Raw genomic sequence first — 25352 nt, forward strand, 5'->3', positions numbered from 1 at the left:
GTGTATAATTATACACGTTTATAAGTTAAAATAATTTATATTCACGTGAACGAATGTCTTGCTGCACTGCACGAGTCGACGAATTAGTGTAGGTTAAATCGAACACACTTAGGCAATTTCCGTTTTAATGGAGATGACTTAAGGAATTCACTAGGATACTCTCCTGGCGTGAACGTATCCCGGTAAGCCGATGTCTGCAGTTATCGAGTGCCTGGCTCGTATTTTACTTTTAGTCGTCTTCACTCCTTCCACGCACCATCCTATTAAACAACCGACGTAGACAACGAGACCTATTATGGCCACGGTGGGTCCAGCGTAAGAAAACGAGATACCCATCAACGACACGTAGGCAGGCAAGTTATCACTGTTCCTGTTGTGTATATGAATCAAAGCGTTCTCCATTAAATATAATCCGCACATTAAAATACCAAGAAAAACCACGAAGAGCGCTTGATTTCCTAAATCTCGACTCGCCGACATGATCTTTTAACTTCTTAAACAGCCGGAATTATTCAAAATATGGAAACTTTCTCGGGCAAAATTCTTAAAAAACGGAAGAAACTCCCTGCGATGCTTCGAGCTATTTTATCGCCGTCGTCGTTGACTACAATAATTGTCTTTTATATCTACAAAATACAGAACCAAATAGATAAAGCATTGACGTATACGCGTTGCGTAACTGGTGTTTCCTATATAATTACGGCAGCTTCTGGGAAATATCAGTTTTTTTTGTAACTATAAGTGATTTTGTATGCAAGAATGGGATTACCCAAGTTTCGAGCCCGATACTAAATCGGTTTAGTAACGTTTTTTATATTGTTTTAAAGTGACAAAACTTTCCCCTATCTAATCATTCGATTTAAACTCGAGTATGCAGTATCTACACGGTAACACGCCACTGTGTCAAAGATCGCGCGCTTATGCAAATCAACGCCGATAAATGGTCGATACAATCACGCTGAGTTAACTATTTATTTTTATGATTTTTGCTGTTGTTTTTCGCAGAATATTTTATTTTTTAAGTGACCAAACTTTGATCTTTTTAATGTTATCGACTCGTAAAATTTGGTTTATCGAGGTGTTGTCATCCATTTAAAAAGTTTATCTGACGATATCGAGTGTTGCTTATTTTCGAACGATTGTATGTGACTAAGTATATAAGTTATCTGTCTTTTACGAAATTAAATTTTATTTATAACAGTAATTTTTAACGTTTTCTTTTAATTTTTTAAAATAATAATGTACTCGTAAATATTTTCGAACGAAAGATGGCGCGATGATCAACCGGATACGGATATTCCGGTAGCCGGATATGACCTATAGCTAGGGGAAGTTTCTCACGTTTCTAATAAGGTAAGTCGTATTTTTATTTAAGGAATGGCGATAAATTTCGTTATTTGCGTAATAGTTTCATTTTAAATCACAGACAAACACATTTGAAACGTTTGGTATTCCTCGTATTAAGGAGAACGTATTTCTACGTAAACAAATCGATGCATTTTGGATTATTATTATTACGCAAGAGGATAAGTTATCTGAAAATCTCGAAAATAAAAACTTTCTGGATTTTTGGGTCCTTTAATTGTATAAATTTCGATAATTAATACTTCTGCCTCGACTGAATATTCTCTAGTCAGAATTACTTGTCACCGAATCCCCCCTTTAAACACGTGTTGATTGTATTTAAACGTCATAGACGTACAGTACGTAATAGTTAAGGTATTTTTACATATACAAGGTTAGTTTATATGGAAACCATAGTTAATAATTGCTAATATTGTTTAATACAGGGAAAAAACAATTGCACTTGGTTATGAAATATAGAAATAATGCTAAAGAAAAGTTCGACGTATGTACAGTACGTTTATCTTAAGTAAAACAGAAATGACGACAACGATCTCTCGCCCTCTAGCAGACAACAAAGCAATTAAACATAACCTTAATTATTATTTACTTTTGGGAATCTGTCAGTTATTATGGTTCCAAGATGGCGGTTCGTCTGATTCCAGCAAATAGAAGAAGGGAAACAGTGGGGACTCACGTTCTAACCTAACCTATTCTAATAAATTACCATAATTATTACCAACAAAATTATTAGAATAGGTTTGATTAGGTTAGAATGTGCGTCCCCACTGTTTCCTTGCTGGAATCAGACGAGCCACCATCTTGGAACCATAGGTAACATTAACCGCTACTATTTAGTAATAGTTTTGGCTTAATTTTAAATTTTCTTTCAGTCATTATTACTCTATTCGGTACTGGTTGTTTATAAACGTGTACTGTATATCCAATTTTTTAATATATTTTATTTATTGTAAATTTCATATGCATAATGACATCTACATTTTTGGCTTTGCCTAGATTTCGTGCAAGTTTCATAGCATAAAAAATAAGTCCTTTGCGTAGAAAACGAACTAATGGCTTTGATCCTTCTCTTTCTTCGTTCGGATGGTCTTCGGGTCCAGAATAAGATGTGTATTTTGTAGACATTTTTTTCGTAGCATCCGCTTAACAAAATTTCTTAAGAATGTAAGACTTGATTTGATCATAATTACATTTAACCTATCGATCGCCATGCACATGCCATTTATGTTGTATAATCAAAGTGTTTTTAAAAAAGAAAGTTTTTCAATATTTTAAAAAAAAAAAAAAAAAGAGTACATTGGGATAATTTTTTAATTCAAAATTTTGTTAGATATTCCATAAAAAGAATATGCATTTGAAACTCTTAATTAAGTTTTTCATAATGGTTCTTTTTAGGTAAAACTAGAATTTTGTATGTTGTGAAAAATTATTGTTTATTCTATATATATATATAAATGGACGTGTCCTATATTTCACTCTGCAGCCAAAACTACACATCACACATGAATGGTGTTTGTGTGTGGTAGTAGCCCCAAGTCTCCCATCGTGCACTATGGTGGTTGCGTCTCGATAGCTATAAGGGTGTGGGAGATATGGGGTTTGAAAGTGGTTGACTTCGAAAATGTGTGACTCTTCAATGAGAATGTTCCACTTATTTCTAGAAAGGTCCAGAATCTAGAGGTGAAATTTGGTACACAGTTAGGGTACGTCATGAAAACGCACACTAGTTTTAGTAGGGTACGCAATGAGAATGAACACTAAGAAGGGATTTTTCGAAATTCCCTGCGGGGGAGAGGGAGAGCATTAAGTCTTAACCTGAAGAACAGCTTCTACTGTACTATTTTAGATGCAATTTTTTGTTTTTAATTCTGTTTAGTCTTCATTGAGTACTTAGGTGTATTAAATTGATAACATTTCAGACATTGTTATAAATATTTTTTATATATTTTGATTTTTTAACCAAATGTTCGAACCGTTTTAAATTTGAATTTCTTTTTGCATATTGGTTCGATTATAGAATGAAGCGGGTACTTGCAGCTAAAAATCAAATTAAAAATGGTTTGTTTGATTCTCAGCAATTCTCATCATTCTCAGCAGTAGGTGTTAAATAACAATTACTATAGTTGGTATTCTTGAAACCGTGTTTTCTTATATGTTGAGCATCAAACACAAGACCGTGTTATTTATTAAACACTTGATCAACTAATAGAAGTGGAAAAGTGCCAAGTGTTTAATAAATAACACGGTCTTGTGTTTGATGCTCAATTACTATAGTTGTTGAAATATTGAATGTAAATAGGGTTTGCTTGCAAAATCCGCACGAGCGAAGCTGCGGATAACAGCTAGTAAGTATATAAAAACAGAGAATATCAATTTACTTTAACTAGAAGAACTGATGCTCAGTTTCTTTTATTGTAAAAAAAAGGAAAAAGAAAATAGAATACAGAAATTTAAATGGTTTTTTTAATGTATATTTATGGAACATGCAAACGTAAAAATGGAATTTCTATGTTGCTATTCTATGAAACATCACGGAAGAGGGGTTGTAGATTTACAACAATCCGAAATGTGTTTGTAGAATGTAAAATAGATGTTACAATAAGTACCCGACCTGACATATAGATGGCGGTACTTGTTTGAAAAAAGACTGTGTTCAAAAGTATCAACCTTATAAAGCTTAAGTTTGAAGTTAGAAGATGCTACATTGTTTAGTATTTGTTTGACAGCCATCAATAGTGAACAATCTCAGTGAATTTGTAAACATTGAAAAAATTGGTCATCGTTATGTGATACGATACTTTCATTTGAAAGGTTTCAGTCCAACCAATATTAATGCTGAGCTAGATTCTACTCTGGGGGAGTTTGCTCCCTCATTGCCACCCAATATTTTATTGTTGTAAGAGTTCAAACGAGGCCATACGAGCTGCCAAGACAAACATTGCAGTGGTCGACCAAGTGAGGTGACCATGCCAGAAATGGTGAAAAAAATCCACAAGATGGTATTGGATGACCGTCGACTCAAAATGCGAGAGCTAGCAGACATGATAGCCATTTCAAACAGTGCTGTTCATCGCATTTTGACTGAAGATTTGGACATGAGAAACCTGTACGCAAGATGGGTGCCACGTTTGCTCACATTGGGACAAAAACAGCATTGTTAGGATGTTTCAATCGAGTGTTTGGCAATGTTTCGCAGCAACAAAGCCAAGTTTCTGCATCGATTCATAACCATGGATGAAACATGGGTCCATCACTTTACACCTGAGATGAAAGAACAGTCAAAACAATGGACTGAATGAAGAGAACCAGCTCCAAAGAAGGCGAAAACAGTTCCATCTGCTGGCAAGATCATGGCATCAGTTTTTTGGGATGCGCGTGAGATAATTTTCATTGATTATCTTTAAAAAGGAAAAACAATCAACGGCGAGTATTATGCAAACTTATTGCAGTGCTTGAGTGATGAAATCAAGAAAAAACAGCCACATTTGGTGAAAAAGAAAGTGTTGTTTCATCAAGACAGCGCACCAGTTCACACATCTGTTATTGTGATGGCAAAAATCCACGAGTTAAGGTTCGAATTGCTTCCTTACACACTCTATTTGCCAGATTTAGCCCCCTTGGATTATTTTCTCTTTCAAACTTAAAAAAATGGCTAGGTGGTAAAAGATTTGTCAACAATGAAGAGGTGGAGTCTGCGGTTGATTGCTATTTTGAGAAGCTCGACAGTTCTCACTATAAACAGGGGATTGAAGCTATCGAACATTGCTGGGAAAAGTGTATCGAGCTAAAAGGAGACTATGTTGAAAAATAAAGATATGTTTTCCCAAATTTTTTGTGTTTTCTTTGTTAGGTCGGGTACTTCTGGGACTACCCTCGTATATAGCAGAGGCGGGCAAGCAAGAGTTCAGTGGGAGCCGAAATGTAGGCTTTGCAAAATGCACAGGAGCCACAGTTCTGTACTGTCGTGGCGGATAGTATGGTAAGGCTGGAAGGATAGCGCTTTCTGCAAGCGCTGCATGCAGTTCTTGGAGCCCCATTTGCCCATGCCTGATTCATGTTTATCACATCCATACTCGTTAATTTATCAATGGGTTCCTTTCTTAATCTGTAACTAATTCCTTCATGTGCATTATTCACACTGTATTTCGAATTATGTATTATATTTACAATTTGCAGGAATTTATCAAGAAATTAAAGTACCGAGAACTTAAAATCTATCAATGGACGATATGCTTCTGTTTGTTTATGGGTTTTCTCTCTCAAACCCAATTTAGGGGTTCTATTATTGTTGTTTTTTCTGAAAAGAAAAAATAAAAATATTTGATCAGTAATAAACAGTACAATAGTACATATATAAACAGTTTGTCATGGAATTCTTTGGCATTTTTGTAAAACTGTTTCCTCAGTCTTAAGAACCATTTATTTTGCCAGTATTGTCTGCCAGTACGGGCTATAGTTCTCACATCCCATTTAGAAAAAATATTATTTAAAATAAAATAAAAGAATTACATAAAATTTTTCTTAAACTCTCCAACCTTTCTTTTACCCCTAATGCTAATATAGCTAGGTCCAGTTGGGAGTTTCCAGCTTTACCAAATGGATCAAATACTTCAACCGTTTAGTTTTTTATAAATACTTCTTTGGTTCGATTCGTTCCGATTGGCCATATCTAAACCATGCGTTACTCATAATCAAACTTTTATTACTCCATTTTTTGGCTTCCCATTTCTTTCGGATCCTTTTTCTATCGGTCTATTCAGAGCATGTATAGATTGTCTTGCAAAGCCCATAAAGACTTTACATTTTACACACATTTGTAAACAGTTATATTTATTATAAAGTGTATGTTTTTATCGTCTCTTGATTTTTTTTTTCTTTTTTACGGGTGTTATTTTTGGGAGAGGATATCAATTGTCTCGTGACATTTTGTTTTGCGTGTGAAATAAATACGTTAATTATAGAATACGATTTAATGTTTGCTGTACTTTTTGTGCAACGTATAATGATTTCAATAAGGTTTTTCTGTTTTATTTTAACTTTGCTCGTACTGACAATTAACAAAATCGGATATTTTTGATATAATACACGGAGAAAGCAGGAAGCGATTTGAGAGGCTTACCGCAAAGAAAAATTTTGTTTTCAAAAATAATTGCTATCAGTTTGGGTTTTGAACATTTATTTTAAAATCATTTAAGTAATTAAGCAAGTAAATCATTTGCAAATAATTTGTCACTAATCAAATAACAAATTAATCAGTTTAAAGCATTAAAATTTTGGAGATTTTACATTTTAAAAACTGAAGTTTGACAATTAAAGTACTGTATTTGTAATTGTAGAACGAGGCTATAAGAATTAAGTCGTCGATATAATAATTTGGAATTATGGGAGGTTAATTGTTCTGCTTACTCTCTCGATTTACTTCCTTTCGGTACCAATTTAACACTGCCGGACATTGTGTAGTGTGACAAATATAGCAACAAATATAAATGACGTAAGATTCTTTGACTCTAAGAGGCGAGTGCAAAAGTTCTCAGCTTCTCGAGATTACTTCGAGCAATAAAATATCGAGATTCTGTGAATTTAAAGGAAACTATTAATTTTTAAATTGTCTAACGGTAAAAACAAGTTTATTTATTTTTTTGAGAGCTGCCAAATACTTGAAATATCATTCAATAAGCTTTATTATATTTAATATCAAATGAAAATTTACAATGTCTACATGATAGTCAAAACTGATGTTCAATATCTGCCAAAATTAGGGTTTGAACTAATTTTCCTTTGGCATTTTACCTCCAATATCCAAGCACAAAAAATAGCAAGGAATGATTTCCAATGAGCAAGATCTTGACAAGTTTCTTTTCTGTGCAACGTAACAACGAAAGCGCTGGAAATTGTTTGGAGTTTGCGGAATGTATAAATTGGTTTGGATGAATGTTATTTTCAATTACAAACATTGATTACTTCCTTGTTAAATTTGTGCAAAAAATGAGCACTAAAAACAATGGAGTCAGATTAATTTCCTAATCTTACCTAATTGTATTGTAGAAAATACACGAAAATTCAAATTTTCTTTCCTTTCTGACTTACGGAGGATAAGCAACTTCCAAATTCTAAAACATTACATTAGTTAATTTTACTTCATTATTAAGGTAAACGCATGTCTAGATAGCCTTTAAAATCATTTAAAAACGATGTTCGTGGCATCTCGAGAAACGTCCATAAATAATATTTTTGTCGAATATTTGAGAAATTTCCAACGTTAATCATTCCGTAGAATGCAAACGGTGTTACGTAGAGATACGCCACTCTGTCGCAGCAAGAAGGACCCAGGCTTACATTTAAAGGCATATCTAACTCATTTTGGCCAAATTTTGAGATACGCCTTTACATATTTTCTCCAATTTATTAGCTTTGTAGCCCAATAAAGAACCTGGCTGTCTGTAGTAATTAAATTAATCACATACATCCATTTTTAATAGCATATATCTGCATAACATTCATCTGGTATAGTTTAAATTAAGAAAAGGAAAATTAAATACTTTGAGCGGACGTCACACCAACCATTTTACTGATACAAGAGAAATGTTCTTTAATGCCTCTTCGTGTGAATATTAAAATAAATGTTTTACTTTCCTGCAAGCTTTTTCAACATATTGATATTTGTAAACGTTGTCTTCGGGCAGAAATAGAATTAAATATAATTTCCAAACAAAGTTTTTGTTTTTTAAAAATTAGAACAAAAACTGCATTAGCCACATAGAACAGAACAAGTTTAAAATAAGAGAACTTAAAACGTTAGATTTAAAAATATACGTGTAACGTCGTCGCGCATGCACATTACTGCGCAAAAAAAACAAGAACGGCCTTGGCCATTTAGAGCCAAATTCTTGTTTTTTGGAGAATAAAAAAAGCTAGCTAAGATTGTTTGCCATTTATCAATGTAAAGTTTTGTAATACAATAGAACCTCGATTAGGTGGGGTAACGCAGACGGGTGCTACGTCCGATTAAAAATTAGCTTAAACATCACCTTAAATACTTTTTTCTGCAAGACTTGTGAAAAGAAGTCGAAAATGTTCGTTTAAATAAATTAGTCTTGCAGAAAAAGTATTTAAGGTGTTTAAGCTTAATTCATTTCAGCTTACACAGAGGTTTTTTTTTTTTATGGATTGAAAATTACTGTGAATATAAAAGATTTTTTATCCTTTAAAAGTTTGGGAGAAGAAACATTATTAATATATTCTGGCAATCTATCGCCACAATACATTGTTTTAATTCGAACTGGAATTCTATTTATTGTCTTTGGAATTCCTGTAAATGACAAGTTTGAGAAAGAAAAATTTTCATTTCTGTCTACAAAAAGATTTTAATTGATATTCTTTTGTGAATAATCAATACGACGAAGTAGAATATGCAATCAGTTCAAATAAGGCATGGTCCAATCACAGTGCGCTTATTGTCTGCGGGGCGGAAAGAGCTTTAGAAAAGTCGGTCGCTCTTGCGGGGGAGTTTACGACGTGGCTAAGCTAAGCCTTGGTAAAAATCTTTATTGAACAAAATGAGGAAATCGATTTTTTTCAAACATTTGGGAAGCACAAGTTAAAAAAAATCCACAGAGTGGCTTAATTTATTTTGAAAAAGTTGTGCAAAACTTCCACATGACTGCAACTTATTACATTTTGTGTGTTTATTTTCTATTAAAAAAGTTCACTCGTCAAGATGCATTTGATGAATTTTGAGATACACCTTTACATATTTAAACAATTTATTAGCTTTGTAGCCCAATAAAGAATCTGGCTGTCTATGGTATTTAAATTAATCACATTCACCTGGTATTAAAAATGGATGTATGTTATGCAGATATATGTTAGTTTATTGAATTTTTCCCATTTTTTAATTTAATAAGCCATTTTTTAATAAAGAAATTCTCTCTATTAGAGAGACTATGGGTTAATTAAATACTTTTTTTCTGCAAGATTTGTGAAAAGAAGTCGAAAATGTTCGTTTAAATACTTTTTCTGCAAGACTAATTTATTTAAGGTGTTTAAGCTTAATTCATTTCAGTTTACACGGAGGTGTTTTTTATGGATTGAAAATTACTGTGTATATAACAGATTTTTTATCCTTTAAAGCAATACTATATAAAACAAACTTGCATAATATACAAGAACAGTAATTTTAACATTATATAGCTAATATGTACATTGTTTGTTACATTTTATCATTTAACTACAATAACACACATTTTTATTCTTCAAACAAATCACTTTATACTGTTAATTTATAAAAAGAAGAAAAGAATGTACTCGGGTCTCGAGTGAATTGTTTACTTGCCTCTGATAATGTGGAGCTGTACTGTATTAGCAACATTTATATAACGGAATATTTTCAAATACCACTGACCAATTGGATTTCAACTTAACTACGATAACTGCTTTTACCTGCAAATTTCCAAATACACAATATTTAGTGTATTTGGAAATTTGCAGGTAAAAGCAGTTATCGTACAACTATCTCCTATTAGCCTGCAATGTTTTAACTCAATCAGTTGATCACATCCTCTTATTGCATACAATATTAGAGCATTAACTAATATTTATTGATTTACAGTCTCGACTGTTGCCGTAATCTGAAAAAATGAAAATGCCAGCATCATAGACTTCGAACGGCACGAAATGATAACGCCGAGAAACGTATTCAGAGTCGTGCTGTGCACTCTACTGGTCTGCATTTCCTGTCTCTTCCCACTATTTTTTGTTGCCTATGAATACCGCATAGACGGAGGACTCATAGTTTACGTAATGTCTCTGTCCATGATCGTTGGGAGCTACTTAGCGGTGGCAGTGATCCGGGCGGCCAGGAGAAGATCCGGAGTTTGCGGTCCGACCGATGCCGCTTCGGATGCAAAATCTTCGTCTTACGAGATTTCGGAGATGGAGATGGACTCTCGACATCTTCATCACGGAATCTTCTGGGAAACTATTACTTGACCATTCGTCTTTCCAGTGCTAAATTTAAGGTGAATATGGTACAGATTTTTTGTTTGAAACAAATGTGTTTTTACGGCATATAAGACACAGCTGTCCTGCATCTCTTGTGATATTGCAATCTCCCATAAAGTAACGAATTTCCCGGGTAACTACCACCTAACTATAAAAAGACCGCCTTAACAAAAATTAAATGTGTAGGCAGTTTTTGAATGTATTTTAATGGTAAATGACTTCTTTAAACTCCTGTTTTTCCATGATAAAACAAAGCTGATGCCAAAAGCAATGTGTCCTGTATGCCGTAATTAATCATAACTTTTCACTTTCTGTATAAGGAAGATTTAATTGTTGCGTCTTTCGAGGAAAGCAAGTTGTGTGTTAGTGTTAAAAAGTTTGGGAGAATAAACATCATCAATATATTCAGGCAATCTATTGCCACAATATATTGTTTTAATTCGAACTGGAATTCTATTTATTGTCTTCGGAATTCCTGTAAACGACAAATGAAAAGTTTTTTCTCAAACTTTTGTCTACAAAATGATTTTAATTGATGTTCTTTTGTGAATAAATCAACACAATGAAGTAGAATATGCTCAATCAGTTTAAATAAGGCATCGTCCAATCGCAGGTCTGTTTATTGTCTGCGGGGCAGAAAGAGCTTTAGAAAAGTCGGTCGCTCTAGCGGGGGAGGTCACGACGTGCCCCTTGGGCATTTTGGTAACGTGTGTGGGGCTAAGCCTTGGTACAAATCTTTATTGAACAAAATGAGGAAGTAGATTTTTCTCAAACACTTGGGAAGCACAAGTTAAAAAAAATCCACCGAGTAGCTTAATCTATTTTGAAAAAGTTCACTCGTCAAGATGTAAGGTTGTGTAAAACTTGTTCATAAATCACTTGAATTTTTAATTCGACAAGTACGTACACTTTCCTCCTTTATGTGGATGACCTTTTATCAAAATCCACGAGGACCAAGTCGTAACCTCACCTCCTAAATTGAATTGCAAAAATGAAGAATACCACATGTCAAAGGTTTGTAATGATAGCATTGAGATTTTTAAATGTTAAGGATGTATAATACTTCAAGTATCTATGCAAAAAGAACAAAAAAAGTTAAGATTTGCGAGAAAGCGGCATTTGATCAAATGCCAAGTGGTTGCAGTTTCTACTCATTTCAAACGAGAGATTATCAAATATTGTTAATTGTTTTTGTAATTTTATCCCAGAGAGCAAATGTAATGTTCTTATATAATTATATATTTTATTATATTGAGAGAACTATTTATACATTTTTAATAAATTAAGACGATGTGCTTTTTGTATAGGTGTTTGTCAAAATAAAGAATATGTAAAGTCGACAAAATTAATCCAAATATTCGTTCGTTTTAACGATATGTTTATTTTTGTGTGCCTTGTTTGAAAGAAGAACGATCAGTTTTCGTTTAAACTTTACAATGTTTAAAACATAACATCCTATCTGTAAATCAAAGAATTAAATTCCAAATGCAAAAAATATATACGTAAATTATGTACAGATCTTTCGGAGTTCTGCCGTCGCGTCCGTACCGGCGAGATCTAATCTCAGTAGTATCGGGTAGTGGGCTGCCCGGAATATCCGTGTCTGGACAAATTTTGTTGAGATCCGTAAGTATTCTGAAATTTGTTAGATAAAATTATGTTAGTACACTTTAATCGGTTTATAATTATATTCAGATTCATTTACCATATTTAAATCACCATTAATTTATTGAAATTCAAGATATCAAAATTAAATAAATGTGTTATAGAGAGATTTGACTGTATACAGTAAGAAAGTATTCCCTTCTTCATTTAACATTATAGAAATAACCCTACTTATAATGTCAAAGAATGGCTCAGTGTGGATGGGGAAAAATCGTACATGTTGTACTAGTATAAGATAATGTGAGAACAGTCGGCACTGTTTTGGCTGCCATCTAGGCAAATAATTCCACTAGAGCATAGAATATTTGTTGCTTCTGTCACTAACAAAAAGATGCCAGTTTTCTGCTGTTTATCAAACCTGCAATGAGTTTTTCCAAAGATCCTAGACGAGTGATCTACAAGAAAATCAGTCTATCACAACCATCTCAGAAGGCGACAGAGCGAGAAAAGCTTTCTCAAACAATTTTCTCTCATAAAAGTTGATAAAAATGCACTTCATTGCATCATCCATTTCCATTTGAACTGGGAACAGTGGGGAAAATACAGGCATTTCCAGATCCTCTGGAAGCAGTTGTAAGGGAAACACTAGCACTTTGTGCACGATTTTCCACGCGGTTGAATATGGCATATCTAGTTGCTTAGATATTGCCCGAACACCAATTTTCCCTGGTATGACTGACTCCATTTTCCTACTGGTGGAAAAAATCTGAAGTGAGAGCTCTTATAAAAATCAAAATTCCACGGTCTGAATAGTATGTACACCAATTTTGATTAAGTTTGACAAAACAGATACAAGCTTGATTGTACAGAATCTCTATACATCACGAATTTTAGAAAATATTAAATCTGATTGCAATTGATGATGAAATTTTCTGGCCTCCTCCAAAGCCCAACTTCCAGAAAGATGACAAAATTCAGGAGTTGTAGAATTAATTTCTGCATTAATTTTGTGAAGAAATCTCTGATGGCCGAAAGTGGGGCATTAACAACATATTTGTAGTCAGGATACCAATATGAGATGCAAGGTAATAGGACATCATTCCGGGATGGAATGACAGGAAGCTGTTGCTAGATCTTCGTCGTTGCCGATGCACTCGTACGCAATCGGCCAATGATATCAATAGCTGGAGAGTTACTGCTTTATCTGATGATTGTTCTACAAGAACCTGGTGGAGATTTTGGCTTGTGCATTCAAGAAACTACCTTACTTGCAGTAGATAGAGTAAAAAGTAGACAGAAATATTCTCAAGCAACGGACCAACCGATGTTTGAAGCCAGAAGTCTGGGACAAAGCGTACCTTATTGTCTATTCGTTTCCTTGCTGTAAGCAGCCGATTTGTTTTTGATCGACGAAAAAGAATAGATATGTGAATTCTACCGAAAGCTCTGCATTGTTCCTTCAACCTCTCAATGTCCATTTCTTCCATTGGTGGATGGAAGGATTTTTTAAATTGCTAAATGAGTCATTCTGGGTAATTTACCAGTAGTTTTACATGATTAGAAAACGATTGTGCATCTTTGTGCGTTGATTTGGAGCTCCCATCTTTGAAGACACGATTTGCTTTGTGATAAATGACATATTTGATCACATTGTCAAGGTTACCTTTGATGTTGCAAATGAGAATTGCTCAAGTCGAATATATTATGTGCACTTTCTTTGTACGTTAAGCACATTGAATGAATCTTTTCCCTTATTTGTTTTTTCATTCATCCACACTATAATCCTTAAGAATAGTTGGCACAATTTAAGCTGCCACCTTCTTACACTACCTTGTTTCTTTCAGCTCCTCATTAGACAGTTCTTGGAAATCCCTCATAAGTGCTTTTGTTTTCTACAATACGAAAAGTATTCCCTTTATTCTGATGTTTACATCACTGTATGTTAAACATCAGAATCAGAATTCAAATCTTCCTAGCATAAATGAACTGTGTTTTCTTTCCTTGTGTAACACCTAAATGGGTGAATTTTCCATAGATGTGCCTCCCAGCAGGTATTTCTAAGTGTTGCATTCCTTCAATCTAATGAATCCAAAAATGAATTAAGCAATACAAATTAGAAAGTATACAGGGAAGTCTTAGTATTATAAGAGAACTTACTTATATAATTTGTGGAAACGTCTTAAAAATTAGTGATGCAAACTGTAACAAAACCTCTTATTTTAGTATAATCACTTTTACCTACAGGGATTTTAGGTTTATAAATAATAACTTAATAACTTATTCTTTCTTAATATGTTATATCACTTATTGTAAATCCTGTTCAAAGCAAATTATCAGATCTCAACAAATGCAAAACTATACTATATTCAATCACATTTTGTTCTTGCCTCACTGTTTTGAATACAGTCTGAACTCCTCGTCAAGGTCCTCGTCCTCTAATCCGGCATGCACGGGACTGAAGTGGTGCCAGATTGGTATTATTTATTGTAAAAACTCTGGACTGGCAAACACAAAAAAGGAACCTTGATTTACTGCATATTTTGTCTCCAAAGCTTTCTCGACAAATGGATGTGCCATCTGCTTGCTAGTAGTACTGTTCCTTTTTTTGACGTGATTGCAAGTTCAACAAACCGACAGATTTGCACACAAGCAATCCCTAATGCAACACATCCTAGTTTTCTGAAATGTTCTGTTGCTTGATTTCGTCAACATCATGAATTCACAGGAACAAGAAAATGATAACACTCAGTCATTATTTCTTCAGTCAAATCCATTTTTATCAACGTCTTGCAACCGAATCGTTTCAAGAATCATTTTTATGCTACCGCTTTCTCCAGTAACAAGCAAGGGGATCTTTGTTGGACAAATTTTCAGAAAACGAGAGTTTTTCCTCCACGATTTTTGTAGAGTAGAATCAGCAATGATGTTCCAAGCTAATGCAATGACAAAGTACTGCATCTATCATGTTGTATCAAATAACAAACAAGTGCTGTCGAATATTAAAAAATATACAAGAAATTAAGTTATCTTCATTTCCGTCATGTTCAAAACCGTCTTCCTTTGCAGAGGATCTTTTATTAGAGGCAATGCCTCTGCCAAATTACGTAAACAGTTAAAAAATTCACTGATGATAAGCCAAAATTAAAAATATATACATAAATTTCAATTAAATAAAGGCCGACAGTATATTCACGACGTTCTGCCGTCCTCGTTTAATTTCAAAGTTCCTCCATAGATTGTCCGAATGATTTCCCGAGCCAGATATTGGACACACAATCCCTGCAAATTAATCTTCTTTCTTTTCAATCTTTTAAAAAATTCACTTTTTAGATTTTCCAACAGGCATGCACACGCATGCACAGGCTCAAAGGATTTGCACCTAATAATACAGTAATTCAGTCTTTGTTCTGTTTAAATCCTGTTGCATGCTTTTGTTTTGTAGGTTCTTCACTATTGGCAACAAATGGTAACAGCCACTCTGTATTTTCTTTTATAATATAGATTGTGGACAAACGTTGGAATTGTTTAAAAAAACTGGAGAAAGGAGTTAGTCAACAGGCCATTATGCACACATTTAATTATCTTCATCGTGCTCAGCTCAGTAAAACTAAATTACTATCTTTATGATATTGAATCTGTAGTCCTACACACTTTTTTTTTTTATAAATGAGTACATTCTCCTGCAAATGAACAGTTTTTGATAAAAAACAGGGTCAGTTCTCTCTTGAAATTTGCAACATAAGATATTCTCCAAGATTAAACTATTGAATTGATGTAAAAGTGTTTTGAATTTTCTAGACATCTACATGTAGAATATTTGAAATTGTTCTCCGACAGATGGCATCTAGAAGTTTCTCGAGATGCACAACCACAAGTAAAAAGACTTTCTAGTGGCCAAATTCACACATGTGCACTTTGGTATAAAAACAGCTGAATCTTAAATTGATAATCATATGTCTAAATGGTGCAATTATTTCTAGACTTGAAGACAAAATTCTTGCCAATCTAGGATTTACTTTGTATTGCCCATCTTTAAATTGACTGAATCGAAGATAAGCCTTACTCAGAAAGGCCTTCCATTCTACTGGACGAAAGCTGTGGCAGCCAGTGAAATCCGACCCATACCGACCACACAAGAAATGAGCAAGACGGTTGTGACCGGTCCACCGTAGTTTGTCACTTACCTGCAATTAAAACAGTTTACAAAATCAAAGTTTTGATTCCTGACAGAAGTTGCTTCGTCTTGGCTGGGAAGTTCTTCCTCGCCCCCATACAGGCCAGACATTCCGGCGACTACCATCTCTTCCACTTCACACGACAGTTTGCCAATGACGAGATGAAAATCACACTTGCTGGGTTTGAATCAAAACAGCCTAAGTTTTTTTTTTAATTGGCTGACAGATTTACACATTAGTAAAAATACATAGAAAGACTAAAATGGCATTTTAATCTTTCTACGTATTTTTACTAAAGCCTAGGTTTTATTTCGGAGGAATCGGTGATCTGCCTAATCGACAGAAGAAAGTGCTCGAATGTAACGGTAGCTATTTTTTGAAATAGATGTTGTACTATAAGACTAAAAATTCCGGAAATTTTTGCGTCAACCAAATATAATTTTGTTCTTCAAAGACTCGTTATCAGATATGTGGCAGTTAAGCCTAATATTTATACCGGACACTGATCCGTTTGATACCAAAGCATGCAAAATTAAAGGACTTTTCCTATAATCGGTAAAAGTGTGTTCTGATAACTTTCATTTCAAATGTAAAACCAATACAAATATAGTGATTTAAAAATATAACACGATGATTGTTTTCAGATCTTTCGGGAAAAACATTAGAGGCAATGCTGTATTTTTTAAACTTGTAAATTGTTTTACACAATTAAAATTTTGATAAAGCAATTTTTTAAATTATTTTTGCCTTTTAAAAGGCAAGAGACAATTCTACATCACTTAAAATTTTGAGATAATTTAACTAAATTTACATTTTTTCAAAATATTTTTGAATTTTTTTTGTTTAATTAGTATATTTTATGTTAAGATTCATTTGAAATGAAAAATGACAATTTTGTAAACTTTTAACAAAATGAATTCACATACCTGAGAATGATTTCCAATTGACGGATTAGAAGTGGGAGGCTGATAATGAGGAGCAGAGGTCGGTGGCTGTTGGGACCGGATGGGGAAACCGGAAGTAATTCCTCCGGGCTGAAAAATTGGTACTTTACGTAAAAGAAAATAAAAGGAAAAACACCAAAATTAATATAAAATTTTATTAAGTTTACTTTCGGTTGTTGAATCGATATCAGAGGTTGAGCGGCTGCAACCGGTACGCCGGAACGCATCGACATAACGGTAGGCTAAATCAAATAAATAATTTAATATATTCCATTTGCTTTTTTCGAAAAGTAATTCAAGCATCAAATCACATTATAAACAATCATTTACAAGGTACATTTATAAAAAGAAAGTTTTGGCAGAAATGGTTCGATTTTGTGCCAGTCTTCAAAACAGGAAGTAGTGAGTTTGGATTCCTGTTTCCCAAATTAAAAATCTGCTTTGAAAACGAGTTAATTTTGGAAACTCAAAAAGACATGGAAAAAACTAAATGGCATTCCAAAAAAATCATTTTGTGAGGGCATACGCAAATCTGCAAAAATTTATATAAATCATAGAGGAATGAATTTTGAACTAAATCGTTTCTACCAAAAAATTTTTTCATATTTTCAAACAAAGCCAAGTGTAAACACACTCTTCAATGTGACTTAATCATAATTAGATAATTTTGTATAGGTTAAAATATATCAAATGTAATATTTACATAAATTTGCAAAGATGTGAAGTAAATTTTGTTAAAGAATTACTCTTCTGAAATTCTCATAAATATAAAAAATGCCAAAATTATTAAGAACTTTTGTTTTAATAATAACAATTCTGTAGACCATTATCCAATATTGGATTAGATCATTGAGAAAATATTAATACAATGATTCATCACATCATATAAACAGTGTCTTGTAAGAACACACTATGCATTTGCAAAGATGGATAAAGAATTTTTCGGGCTTCTGTGCAAGAACATTATAATTACCGATTATCTTTAACCTTTCTGTAATAATCCAAATACCATATCATCATCTTGTGTATATTTTTCCCATTAATTCTAAATATAACATAAAATAAAATACCTGCTGAACATAATATTTCTCTTCAGAAAATCCAGATTTTTGATTTGCATGATCTAACTGCTGGTGTAAAGTACCAACATAGCCTATATTAAAAATTTTTAAGTAATATTTATTAGTTTCGAAATACAAGTTGTATATAAGTATATAACTAATTATTTAAAAAAACACGCAGGTATCCCTCGTATAACACGGTAGATACATTCCAAAATAGTGCAGCGTTATGTGCATCCGTGCTATACAAAACAAAGGACTAATGCAAAACACGGTTACATTCCAGAAGTTAGTAACAGTAAAAGAATAGTATACTTTTGCTAAGAGAAATATGTTTATTAAAGCAATCGATAATTTACTTCCAACCACAATTAAAAGTACTGTATTATGCATTACTACTAATTTTAGTTAAACAAGGGCATTTTTTTTTTTTTTTTTTTTTTTACAAAGTATCGTCGTCATCTTGGCTTTTTTGTAGATCTCAGTCCGGAGTATCGGCAACATTTTCATTTTTATTATAAAAAATTTTTTATGGACAACAAAATAAAACTCAAAATATGTTGTTAATCAAGACGACGTTCTAGTGGGTCACATTTGTTCGGTCGAGTACCGAGATACCGCCATATTTTGTCATTTTTACAAATGAAGTAATCATTCATAGGTAAGTAATACTTACGGTTTAAAAAAGTTTACTAAATATGAAGATTAAACATTTTTAGGTAAGCGTTATTAAAATTTATTTAATCTATAAAAAGAAAATGTAGTGACAGTCTTAAAGGCTAAAAATGTGAAAGCAACAACAACACTCAGTTGATAGTGCAACTTTTTTCTTCCTTGTCCTAATTTTCCTATCAGTTTTCATTAAAGTAAACATGACAAAACAGCACAAAATAATTTGAAAATTTCAATATTCTAAAATCTGTGGGCAAATTTCAGATAACACACGTGCTTACTTGAATAAAAGAAATATTGAATAATGAAGTTTACACTTAAAAATTGTGAAATTTTGTACAGAGTATTTCCAAAACTGTTAGAGCAAAACCGTGTTGTACGAGGGATAACTATATATTAATTCAGAAATACAACATTGAAGATTGTTTAAACCATACCTTGTTGTTGTAAATGAGTTATGTGGGGATAACCGTGAGGTGGTATATGCGCTTTGGAACCTGCAGATTGATCGGGTGGCAACGGAGGATACTGAGCAGGATGCGGTGCCGAATATCCCGGGTACTGAACCGTCGTGGCCACTGTGGCAGACGTTCCCGAGCCCGTGGCGGATGCAGTGTGAGAATAATAGGTCTGTCCAGTCTGATATGGACCACCTTCTAAAATATATTATTTTATAACTACTCTTGTGGCTTCAATAACATTAACCTAAAACATTATAATTTTCAAAAATATTTTAAATAGTTTTACATTAAAAATCAAGAAACTGACAATACAGTCAAACCTGTTTTTATGCGGGGGATAGGGACCGCATTAAAAAAAAACGCATAAAAAAAATCTCACGAAACTTCACGAATGGCTATAAATAATAGTTTTCGTGACACAATTAAAAAATATTTTTTTTTATGCGGTCAACAGGGACCGCATAAAAAAAGTCTCGCATAGAAAATAACTCAAAACCGTACGAAATAGAATTTATTGACAACAGATGTCAGCACTTGACTGCATCGTCTGGTCTATCGTCTGTTTTACATATTTTTGTCCAGGTGGTGTTTTGTTGACTTAAAAAGTAAATTATTTCATTTTTCGCATATTCGTGCAATAATATTACTATAATAAGTGCATTTATGCTATAATAAGTTTATTTAGCTATAATAAGTCAACGTAAGACATGACGAATCGCACGAGACTAGTCGCCAACTATATCGCACAAATAAAAATCGCACATAAAAAGAGCGCATAAAAACAGGTTTGACTGTACATTTTGTTGATTATTGAATTACATAGTTGCAAAACAGTTAACTTTTATTTTAATTTGAAATAAGATTATCTATTCAGACTTCATAATTTTTTGTACTATAAAAGCATCAAATTATAAATTCATTTAAATAATTTCCAAATATCCACGATATAATGAAAGTGTTGGGAAATGATTACAATTGGTTAATTCATACTCACGTGATGGCTACAATATTTGTACTAATTTATTCATTTTGTGATAATACTACATTTGAAAAGGCTATTTTCTAAAACAAAAATTCATTAAAAAAATATAGAGAGATAATAAATTTATGTTATTGCTAACATATTTCTCTATATTTTATTCAAAAGTAATTTTTTTAAAAGAGTAAAAATGTATGAAATTTAATAAATTTTCATTTGTTATGCCACTGAAGAAAATGAATGCTGTATACAGACAATCTCTATTTAATTAATTTCTAAACCTCAGATAAATCAAAGAGACGGTTTATCTTAACAAGCAGCTTATAAATTAATGCATAAAATATAAAAATTACACTATATTGTAACATTATAAAATGACATTCTAATTGTAATATTTTTTAATATTTTAAGAAATAAAATTTTATATTTAAAATTTTTGCACTATAATTTCAGAAAATATTTTGATGAAAGCAACTTTGAGATCATGTACACTGTGGATGAATAAAATAAAATAAAATAAAATAAAATAGTCAGTGGGCGTTAACAGGTTAATGACATGAAAACTTTATAGATTTTGTACATTTTAAAAACAATTTTCATTCAGATTATATAAGAACAAACAATCTATAATATATGTAAATACAATAATAGGAGCTCTATATTTACAGAGGTTGTTTCATTATTTTTGTTAATCCTTCCAGAATGGGCAAACTTTAGCTCCAAACATATGAAGAATGGTTCCAAACACCAAACTGAAAATATGGAGCTTCTACAGTAATAGATGCAAGCAAATTGGTTCTATTTGTATTTGCTTTAAACTCATTTTTTAAACTTATACAAATAAAAGTTTTTTCCTAAAAACAAACGGTATTATATTTACTTTGTCCGTACGCAGCAACGTGAGTTTTATAACTAAAACCGGGTTGATATGCACTGGACTGTGGTGGAGGAGATGGACTACGAGGCCTTTTTGTTGCTCCCTGTAATATATTGTCAATGTTATTTAACATGTAATATACATAAAATTTAATATCAAAGAATTTACAATATACTTTAATTTATATTGGTAATGTGTTGTTATAAAAAATGTGATGTAAAATAAGCTGGAAAAAATAATTAATGCAATAGGATATTAAAGAGTGCTACAGATTATTCTATCCAAAATATATCACTGGATTAACTTTCTGGGCTATAACTTGGCTAATTAACATAAATACAATATAATTTGGACTAAAGGTAGGATTAAGCTGCCATATTGCCATAAAATTAATAATTATGTTTTCAGCATATTTTAGATCTTTATTTCTAGATTAATTTAAGAATTATAACCATACAGGTTAGTCGATATGCCAATTTAAATTTTATGTACCTACACAGTAAGCAGAAGTTGTGTGTTCAAGTCACACCTAGATCAGCCTTTCCTTCCAAACTAGTCTAACTGATTAAATTTAGTACATGGTGGCTTAATACACCTATTTTTGTTCAAATTGTTGTATTTATTATATTAATTAGCCAAGTTCTAGCAAAATCATTTGATTATTATAATAGTTTGCATTTGACTGTCTACATGTAGCTACATTTTACTATATATAATAAATATATGTTGGCAATTAGTCATTATTCTATCATATTGCCATAAATTGTTATATTAACGATCCAAAAGCAAACTCATAAAATCAAATATTAACTTAGTTTAAGCCTGACATTCATGTGAGGTAACAAAATTTTTAATCCAATCAAATATTGAAATAGTTTGATCAAAAGGGCCACGACTGATGACACAAATGAAAAAGAAGTCACATGAGTGGGTGCATGTTCAGAACGAGGGATGGATGACTTGTCAATCTGTTTAAAATACTATTTATTGAGAGATAAGTTTTTGTGTACAATACGTCATCAATTGAAACGTTTAATATTGTTCACAAGAAAAAAAAAATCCAATGATGATTTACTGTGTAAATATTAATTTCATTCATTGAAATTAATCGTCATTGGCGTATGACCCCTATTCTAAATTTTAGGATAAAATCTGCTGGTCTTTCAGAAAATGCCAAACAGATAAATTTATACTGTATATTTATATATTTTTTTCTCCTTAAATTAAATTTAGTATTAATCACTTTCTCCTAAATCAGAATTTACAATTAAACTTAAATAATTTTTCAATTACTATATAATTACACTAGATAATAAAAAATATCTTTCTATCCTTCATTCAAGATGAACAAAATTAATGTATAAATTTATTCATAAAAAAAGTTTAAATTTATATAAATTTTTAATTATATAAATTAATAATTTTAAAAAACAGTTTTAACATGTTGAATACAAATAAAACAACATTAACTGATGATTTAATAATAATTCACAGATTTAGAAATAATTTGGAACAACATACATCAATATATCCTTGTATTCTGTATCCCTAGTTAAACATATAGTTTATTGTTACTTTTATCTACCTACTCCCAACGTTGTTGTTATGGAACAGTGTTTCTCCACAGTGGCTGACTGAGGGGTACTACAGATGGCACCTCCTAATTCATTTATGATTGATCACCAACGATTATTGCAATTAGTTATCTAATCCAGAACAAAACATTATTATATTGATTAAACTTAAGTATTATTTTAGAAGTTTGCATTATATTGGATAGACTATATTTTTATTGAAGTTGTCTTTTCGTGCAAAGAAATCTACTTCAGGTTATTAAACTTGGTAATTTAAAACTTGCTAAATGACTAAGAAAGGCATTGAAAAATGTATAAAGTTCATCCTTTAAGTTAACAATTTACTGAATAGATTTTAAATTTATCTGCAATTCTTGCTAAATGATTATGAGTCTTTTGAAGATGGAATTACTAAATTCATCAGTTTCATACAATAAATAACATTTCAAGTTTTAATTAAATATGCAATTAAAAACCAAAGGAGCATTAGGCAACAAAAGTTTGGAAACAACTGCTGTAGAATGTGCATACGTTCATACATAACATTAATTATAAATTTCAAGTAATAGTTTTGCTAATATTAAATAAAATTCAAATAAAGAAAAAGAAAATTTTAACCTCCAGTGGTGGTATTTGCATCCCCAAGTTAAGAACCACTGATTTAGATATTACAAATTATAATATTGTTCAACTCTTCACTAATACCAGGAATTTACTACACTCACAACAAAACTTTTTGTTGTGAGTGTACAAATTATAAACTCAATGAAATTATTAGATTTAATTTTGGATAATTTAGTAATTAAATCAAAAGTTTAAACTCTTATAATTTGAAAAAGCCAATAGACGAAGTTATTTTATTTATTTAAGCTTTAAAAAATTTTAAAATACATTAATTACCGTTGGCAATAAATTTTGTTGAGGAGGTGCTCCAACTTTATATACAACGGGTGTTCGATTCATCAATGGTGCACTACCTGGAAAAATACATTAGCACAAATTATAAATTCAGATATATATACATGTATTTTGGGTTAAGTACTGGATATTTTCTCATTTAAAACAACTTTCAATTACTCTTCATTCAAATAACTTCAAATTTCCTCTTTTTTTCAAAACACTTAAGTTATTGAAAAGAATAAAAACTCCACAAAAATTGTGCTTTATATTATTTTGCTAAAAGTTAATTGTAATTATTGATATCTTTTATTTCAACATTTCCAAATAGCATCCCTCTCACACCCATTTTGAATCATCAGCTCATTTCTTGCCTGTTGTCTATGTAAATGCTATATATATTCATAGTTTTGGAAGTGCGTACGTAATTACATAAGTTTCATCAAAAGAAGATAGCTTTATTTCCATAGGGCTATGGTGGTATAGCTCTAGCATAAACATTTACATATACTGTATTACATGAACATAAGATACACCTTAATTTCTACATGATCACCATTTCTTTTTTCTTAAAAATAGATAACTCGAAACAAATTTATAACAACAGATTCTGTTGACATAAATTTGTACAATATTTTAGCCTGACATTCATGTGAGGTAACAAAATTTTTAATCCAATCAAATATTGAAATAGTTTGATCAAAAGGGCCACGACTGATGACACAAATGAAAAAGAAGTCACATGAGTGGGTGCATGTTCAGCATGAGGGATGGATGACTTGTCAATGTGTTTAAAATACTATTTATTGAGAGAGAGAAGTTTTTGTGTACAATACATCATCAATTGAAATGTTTAATATTGCACAGTGAGGTAAGTTATATATAACTTACTTCTGTGGTATCAAAGAAATTTTTACACTTTCTGTGTTAGGTTCTTCTGAATCAACACTGGATTTGATGGTCACATCTAACATGCAATCACGCTCGGTGCAGTCCAAAGCATTGAAAATACACTTCTTGAAAAATTGCAGCACAACTTTTTATGGGATTTTCATCCAAGTACTTATGACATTATTTTACTACACTAATGAAACTGAGCTAAGTTAAATATTTAGCAATAAATATATTAGTCTAATAAAATAATTAAAATGATGCAATAAAATTAGTGACTTCTAGTGATATATTTATCTGTTTGTGATGTATTATATCTAATCTAAGATGCTGGTGAATCTAAAATGCACCCTATTTTCATAGATACAAAAACCTGAAAAAGTGTGCCAACATTCAAGTACAGTAAACTTAGTTAAAATAATAAATATACAAATTTTGCAAAATAGAACAAAAAGAACAAACAACATTATAAATTAAAATTAATTAAACTGGAATCCTTGTTCACACAATAATTCATTCAACTTACATGGAGACTATCAGGGATGGTCCCCTTAATTTGGTCAAGTTTGATATATATTGTAATTCACAATGTAATTCGTGGTAACATCCCGGATGAAACTTAAAGCATTCGCAAGAAAAATGAATTTAAAACTTTGTTTTTTATATACTGTGTTATAAGTTAGAGGTAACAGGTTAATAGTTATAGGTAGCAGCATATGTGAATGGATAAGTTTTTAGACTACTATACTGTATGTTACGGACTCAAATATTACCTTTTAAAAGGTTTCTCTCTAATGTAAGTTAAAACAGATTGCAGAGCGTAACAGACACGAATACATACTAGATGATAT

General features: G+C 31.9%; 1 protein-coding gene and 1 long non-coding RNA gene across 3 annotated transcripts in view; one reads left to right on the top strand and one right to left on the bottom strand.

Moving 5' to 3' along the window:
• Nucleotides 1-1065: 1065 nt before the first annotated feature.
• LOC136980029 (uncharacterized) lies at nt 1066-11722 on the top strand. The gene is made up of 2 exons (XR_010881482.1): nt 1066-1353; nt 9974-11722. It is a non-coding gene; the product is annotated as an uncharacterized lncRNA (long non-coding RNA).
• Nucleotides 11723-11726: 4 nt separating this feature from the next.
• Nucleotides 11727-25352, bottom strand: part of LOC136980021 (G protein pathway suppressor 2-like) — a 30595-nt gene continuing 16969 nt past the window's right edge. For both annotated transcript variants that reach the window (XM_067276071.1, XM_067276070.1), the window contains exons 7-13: nt 23614-23690; nt 21143-21242; nt 19260-19478; nt 18160-18242; nt 17257-17331; nt 17072-17179; nt 11727-12000 (exon numbers count right to left, since the gene is read on the bottom strand). In XM_067276071.1, coding sequence (XP_067132172.1) covers nt 11929-12000; nt 17072-17179; nt 17257-17331; nt 18160-18242; nt 19260-19478; nt 21143-21242; nt 23614-23690 — 734 coding nt within the window. In that variant the 3' untranslated portion in view covers nt 11727-11928. The remainder of the gene's footprint in view (nt 12001-17071; nt 17180-17256; nt 17332-18159; nt 18243-19259; nt 19479-21142; nt 21243-23613; nt 23691-25352) is intronic.

This window comes from Centruroides vittatus, unplaced genomic scaffold (genome assembly GCF_030686945.1).
Source record: "Centruroides vittatus isolate TY-2023 unplaced genomic scaffold, ASM3068694v2 contig_658, whole genome shotgun sequence".
NCBI lineage: Eukaryota > Metazoa > Arthropoda > Arachnida > Scorpiones > Buthidae > Centruroides > Centruroides vittatus.